The sequence below is a fragment of the Etheostoma spectabile genome, chromosome 4 (assembly GCF_008692095.1).
Source record: "Etheostoma spectabile isolate EspeVRDwgs_2016 chromosome 4, UIUC_Espe_1.0, whole genome shotgun sequence".
Taxonomy (NCBI): Eukaryota; Metazoa; Chordata; class Actinopteri; order Perciformes; family Percidae; genus Etheostoma; species Etheostoma spectabile.
The window spans coordinates 3,624,504-3,631,013 of NC_045736.1; the positions used below are offsets into that span (position 1 = coordinate 3,624,504).

Below are 6,510 nucleotides of genomic sequence, written 5' to 3' on the forward strand. Positions count from 1 at the left end.
GCTAAACTAACGTTAGCTTTCCGGTGGAGGCTAACAGACTTTCTTTTACTGTCTATGTGAACAGATCGTGCAGTGTCGTGAATCTGCATTCATCATTATATCATCTGGGCATTCACCAACATCTTGCACATACGCAGAACAGATTGTGCTGACAGGACGGATCGTGTACCGACAGGACCAATAAGGTAAAAGCATCCAAAGAACACCATGTCATGGGACCTTTTATGAAGAAACAAAAACAACAGATGTAATTGAAGCACGGCGGGTGGCTGGGAGCAGATTATTTTCTATTGTTTTGTCTTTATTAATAAACTGTAAAATGGGGCGGCCAGATAGCTCAGTTGGTACAGAGAGGTTTGCTCCTCAACGCAGTGGGCCCGGGTTCAACACTGACCTGCGGCCCTTTGCTGCATGTCATTCGCCTTCTCTCTCCCCTTTCTGTCTTCATCTGTCCTGTCAAAATTAAAGGGTAAAAAATGCCCAAAACATAATCTTTCAAAAAAAAAAAACAACAACCTGTAAAATGTATTTTCTGCAACATGAATCTAACATTTATTTTTTCTCCATTAAAAAAACAACAATGGGCAGTTGGAATATCTCTTTAGTTACTCGATTTAGTTTTTTTTTCTTCTATGCATTATTTTCCCATGCAACCGCACTGTGCAGTGACCCCGTTGCTCCAGACCTCTGTGTCTCTGAGGAATGGGGACAGCAGCAACACTCTGGGGTGAACAATCTTTGGATTAATAATAGAAATACAATAATGAAAGAATCATTGTCTTTGTGTTTCAGGTGTGTACTCTTCTGCTTAATTTGCATATGAATAATTGATGTATTGTTGTGCACATCTATGCAGTTTGAGTGTATCATCAACACTCTTTTTAAGCAGCAAGAGGTCACCGTGTGTGTTTGAAAAAAACGCATTTATGGCAACAAAAAAAGTACAGTTTAGGGAAATGAAATTCTAGTTCACAATGACCTTTATTTGATAAAATAATAGCATGTGGTTTTTTCCTCTAGCAAGACTTTATACAAGGACCTTTTGCAGCAATCATATCTTACATCTTATTATCTTGATATTATATTTTGAATACCTTGGGTGACTTCTTGTATTTATGCACATTTCCTCAAAAATAGTCGGGTATGACTATTTCTAAGCTGGAGATGTGTTGTACTTCAGTTTGTCTCAGATCCTTCTTTAAAATGTAGGGACACTATCTTTTTGTTGGTTTATTGCTGAATGCACTATTAAGCCACATCAATAGCATTTGAATTGTGGCTGTCCAAATAGATGATTGGCCTACATAGTGCACTGGACGGGTTCACTTGGTTACACAGTGGGGTTTCAGTTATTAGATCAATGTTGAAGCTCGCTGGTGCTCTGTTGGTGGTGGTTGTTTTTCTGTTTGTAGCCAAGAAGAGGCTACAGGGGCTACATGGCCATCTGAAGTTCAACTCTGGGGGCGGCCTCTGGCTCACCCAGTGGGAGCGTTCGCCCCATGTTGGCTGAGTCCTGAAGCGGATCAGGGTTTGAGTCTGACCCGCTGCCCTTCTGCGTGTCATCCCACATCTCCTCTCTCCCCCTGTCCAGTCAACTGTCACTATAATAAAGGGAAAAAGCCCCCTCCAAATTTGCACAGTAGTGTGTCTGCATGGTCTGCGTGTACAGGCTTCATGCTTATGTCACAGTACAGATGGGTAAACGGCATATCCTTCTGTAGAAGCCCTGCTGCTTGTCAGTATCATTTGTTTGAGTTTCTTGTATTGGGAAACCATCATCATGGTGGGAAAACATGCTGTCATAGTATTGGTTTTGAGTTTTTTGAGCTGCAAGGATAAAGCTTGTTTGCTATCAACTTGATGCCAGCCACGTTTGTAAAAGTAAAATATAAGTATACAAAATGTAATTGCACAAATCGGGGCAAAACAACAAAAAAAGAGGAAATGTTGATAAAGCGCCTCACTGTCTTATTTCTATGACGTTTTCAGTACCCTGAAGAAGAAAAAAAACATGTCCTTGTTTGTTGGTGTTTTTCAAGATAGGCCGTCTCTTTATTGTGCTCACAATTATGGATGAGTCTTTAAGAGCTCTGTCAGAAAACCTAATTATCTGTCAACACCAATCATGGCCTTTACCTGTACTTTGCTTCTCTATCTTTTTACAGGGTAAAACACAACCATGCTTATTCATCTGGGTACGGTGGCTTATTTCTTCCTCCATGATTTTTCTTTGCTTCAGTTTGTCAAAATCGTTGATTCAGACGAAGGCTCTATGTGCATTTTAAGTAAAGGCTTCAAAGGATGGCTCGCTGCCTGCTCTCAATTAAACTCAGTTGTTTGTGGCGTGGAAGCAAAGCAGACCAAATACACGATGTAGATGTGTGAGTTTAGCGTAAATGTAAATGATAAACTAAATCCATCTGTTGAACATGGGCGCTGTCAAGGAGGCAATCTTCTAAGCAAACTAAATATAAAGTATACACTTATATATTTTTGTATGGAAGATATGGTAACCTGATACGTATCAACATGTGACTGCAGGGTTTTACCTTAATACATCAGGAAATTAACTGGTTACAACAGATGTGTGGTGCTTGTGGCCTCCTCCTTGGTATTTTAGTAGCTCCTCATTAACAGTAAAATGTTGCAACAATGCACGTCAACTATTCACGGTGCATGCGTGTGTGCGTGCGCGCGTCAGTGTGTATGTGTGCAGTTCAGCGTCCTGTGACAGTAACGCCTGATTGTGCCAGTCTCCTGAAGGCAATCATTAATTATTTATGACCTCTGACTGCCACCGTCAGTTAGCAGATGCTGTCTTCTGTCCTTTGTCCCTCTTACAGTTTGTTGCTTTTTTCTGCCTTTTTCTGTCTATCCATCACCCCGTTTTTAATGTGTAGCTCTCTTTTTACTCCTTTCTGCCTGACAGTTGTTCAAGCTGTGCTGCTTCTCTCTCTTTCACACAGTGTTTTTCTCCCTTTACTCTTCTCATTTATAATGCAGGGGAGACTGTGCAGTCTAATGAAATTGCACCTCTGTCTTTGTTGCGGTGAATGGAATCTAGGTAAGGTTTAGATGGCAGTTTGAGATAAGGGCTTCTAAAAAGGGCTAAGTGTTTGAGTACAAAGACAAGGGTAGAGAGTGTATTTACAAAAATACGCTTGCAGGCAAAAACGTAAAAGTATTTTATCAGATGTGCCTTTTGTTTTGACAGTGATGGCGTTTTGGGGGCTAAAAAACGCAAAAAGTTGAAACACTGCCACCTATCCGCCCGGTGTGTATACTACATCGAATTTCACACACTTTTTGCCTCTGCATATTCAACCCCCTCCACACTCGTCAAAACATGGAATAAAAAGCGAGAACGCAACGCAACTTTTGCGTTTTCTCTTTAGATCGTTTCCATCTAAACGTTGTCTGAGAGAGCTGCTGGCCTTTCATGCTAATTTGGATGTGTGCGTGTAAAAAAACAACAACAAAAACACCATTACTTCTGAAAAACTATTTTTAAGTTTTATTGATACAGTGTCAGAGCAGTTAAAATAATGGTATTTTTGGGAAATTTTTATTGCATAATATTTAAAGGTGTAAATAACACTTTCTCCTCTCCGTATTTGTAAATTAGACCGTATATAATAAAGCGCCTAAGTGTATTTTAACATGTTATATTCAGACAAAATGTGCACAAATGGATTCTGGCTACCTAATCAATAGTGCACATGTACCCGTTCAGATCACGACATGTTATCAAGGGGTTTCATTTCCTCTAAATCGCTACCTCAATTTCCTGAGTTCAATCAAAAGTTGCCATGATTATCGGTATCAGTCCACCTGGGTTAGATATATTGTTTTTTTCTTTCTGGCACGATTCTCTAGCATCTCCTCTGGTTCAGCTATTTAAAGACCCCTCTTCAACAGATCCTATGTCTTTAATTGGCTACATTTAGAAAGAGGGGGGTAGAGAGGTGTCTTTCTGTTATTGGACAGCTTACAAATCAATATATAAACCGGTCAATCAAATGTCACTGCAATTGACTGAGAAATATCAAATTTTGTGTGCGTGCGTGCGTGCGTGTGCGTGCGTGCGTGCGCGTCTCTCTCTCTTTGGTGTACTGACGTCTGCCATTGCAAGATAAAAAGGGAGGATTAAAGCCAGTGTTATGTTTGACCTACAGAATGTGGTCCAACTGAAACATCACACATTAGACCTTTTCTCCTCTGAGATAACTTCCTAGGTTGAGATCCAGTTCTTCCAATTGGTCCTCTCATTTACTCCCCCGTCGCAGATTCCTTGATCTTGACTGAGCTGGTTGATCTCTGTCTCGTAGAATTCAGGGACAAACCTCCTTCATCTCAATGTGACAACTGGGTTGGCATGGGAGCGCTCCAGCTATATATAAACAAAATAAAAAGCGCTGTCTGGCAAAAAAGTTTAACCTGGTTCAACTTATGCATTATCTGGCAGCATACTGTATTTAGCACAAGTATCTGTGGTAGAAGAGAGAGGATTAGCTTAGTATTTTTTACCTGTGTATTATCCTGTCAGACATACCCCTATTATAGAGTGCGTAAGGTAACTGCTATTACTGCTGCTGTACAGTGACAACTGGTACCCCGCTACGCCAAACCTTAGCAGAAACGCTTGGGCTTCGTGTTCAAGATGATGTCCAGTGTTTTCTAGAGGATTTTCTTTAGGCCCCACTACAACCAGCCCGGCCGCCAAATGTTTTACGTATGACCCGGAACTGACACTTCGCTGCAACACAAACAAATATATTTATTCACCTCTATTCACACACATTGAGGCATATTTTCAGCTGTGATTGTGAACTTTATTTTTGAGGAACTATAGGGCATTTAAAATCTACAACAGGGCTACAAAATGAAAAAGAAATTCTTCATAGGGAAACCAAAACCCAAATGACTACATCAAAGACTATTTCCAATATATATAATATTAAACTGACTCACTCACTGTTTTAATATTTCCAGATGTTTGATATCAGGGCAATGAGCTGACAGAACTGACGAGTTGAACGTTGTCCAATTAGAACAAACCCACCGCGGTGAAGTGTTTGGTGGAACAGTTTGTTTAATAGTTGACTCGGAAGAAAGCAAAAGTTTTGACAAACTCCATCAGCACAGCAGTGTGTGGAGGTAAACTGGACGGGCCCAATCTACTTGTTGTCAAATTGCAATGTGAACAAAAGCCAGCGGGGGTTTCATAATGTCAGCAGGATAATTTAAATGGGAATGGTAACTACATTGTGCGTCTGCACTATTTCTGATACTGTGGCGGCAGAAATTTTGCCATGGCGGGCCGCCACTACAAAATCCACGTAGAGAAATTCACTGATGTCTGAAAGTGTTTGGTCACTTAATACAGAAGGTCATGATGATATGTTGACATATCTAAACGCTGATTGACGGTGTATGATGATGATCTTGTCTGTTCACAGATAATTGTAAAGGGGTGTTTGTTATAAAACAAATACCCTTTATTTAAAACGCTTGCCCTCTGTCTTTCTTCCGCCGTTTTCTTCTAGATGAAGGTTACTACCAGAGTGGAAGGTTTCAGTTTGAAATAGACGTCCCCGAAGCCTATAACATGGTGGTGAGTTGTCCAATTGTTTCTCATTATTTGGTTGAAAAATACAATTTCTGTGTCTGCTTGTGTGCATGCCCGTGCCCGCCTGTGTATTTATGTTGTGTTTGCACGTGCACGTGCGTGTTTGAGAGGACTAGACAGACAGACATTGGCAAAGAGTAGTGTGACAGGACAGAACGTTTTAGTATATAACCAGTAATAAAGTCAAGTTAAATCCATATTGGGGTTAAACTGCACAGCAGTAGTTAAAAGGAGCCAGGGGAATGATACTCGTTTACTCTGCTAGTAATCATGGAGAGTCACTTGCTTTCTAGTCTGTGTGTGTGTTCCTGCAGCAGGCTTTCAAACAAGTTGAATTGAAGATTGGGGGTGGAGTTAGGACAACAGGAAAATAGTACATTGCCGTACAGGCACTGTGAGAACATTTGTAAAAAAGGATATTTTTATTCTCTAATCATTTATTTAATATAAATATATAGCTATTTTAAAACATGTAAGCTGGCGTGGGGGATGTTTTCTCTCTCAAATTTGAATATTGTCCTACTAGACAAGGTAAAAGCCATGTGTGAACACTGGCCTGAGTTTTGAGGGCTGGTCTATTATGCTCATGACTGAAAAATTTAAAAAAAACAGAGAAAAATGGGAAATGACTTCATACAGAACATTTTAACCACAGAGGTAAAAGCTGTAGTTGTCTCGATACATCATCACTGTATAATCCATACATGATGATAACCTTGATGTTGTGCCCTGATTTCATACTGGTCACTGATGAGGACCTCCGGCCTAAAGTTTACCTAGTAAAGCTCGCTATTTAGCATGACCATAGAGTTAGCTCCATTTACACCTTCTGCAAATCTTTTTTTTAACTGATTTTGTGTAAAGCACTTTGAATTGCCCTG

General features: G+C 40.2%; 1 protein-coding gene and 1 long non-coding RNA gene across 3 annotated transcripts in view; one reads left to right on the top strand and one right to left on the bottom strand.

The window, feature by feature from the left end:
• The window catches only part of LOC116687514 (uncharacterized), a 7,802-nt gene extending 7,584 nt beyond the window's left edge, over window positions 1-218 (bottom strand). The window contains exon 1 of the long non-coding RNA XR_004331564.1: window positions 207-218. This is a non-coding gene — a long non-coding RNA (uncharacterized LOC116687514). The remainder of the gene's footprint in view (window positions 1-206) is intronic.
• The window catches only part of ube2f (ubiquitin-conjugating enzyme E2F (putative)), a 51,292-nt gene that overhangs the window by 18,150 nt on the left and 26,632 nt on the right, over window positions 1-6,510 (top strand). For both annotated transcript variants that reach the window (XM_032512968.1, XM_032512969.1), the window contains exon 5: window positions 5,547-5,614. In XM_032512968.1, coding sequence (XP_032368859.1) covers window positions 5,547-5,614 — 68 coding nt within the window. The remainder of the gene's footprint in view (window positions 1-5,546; window positions 5,615-6,510) is intronic.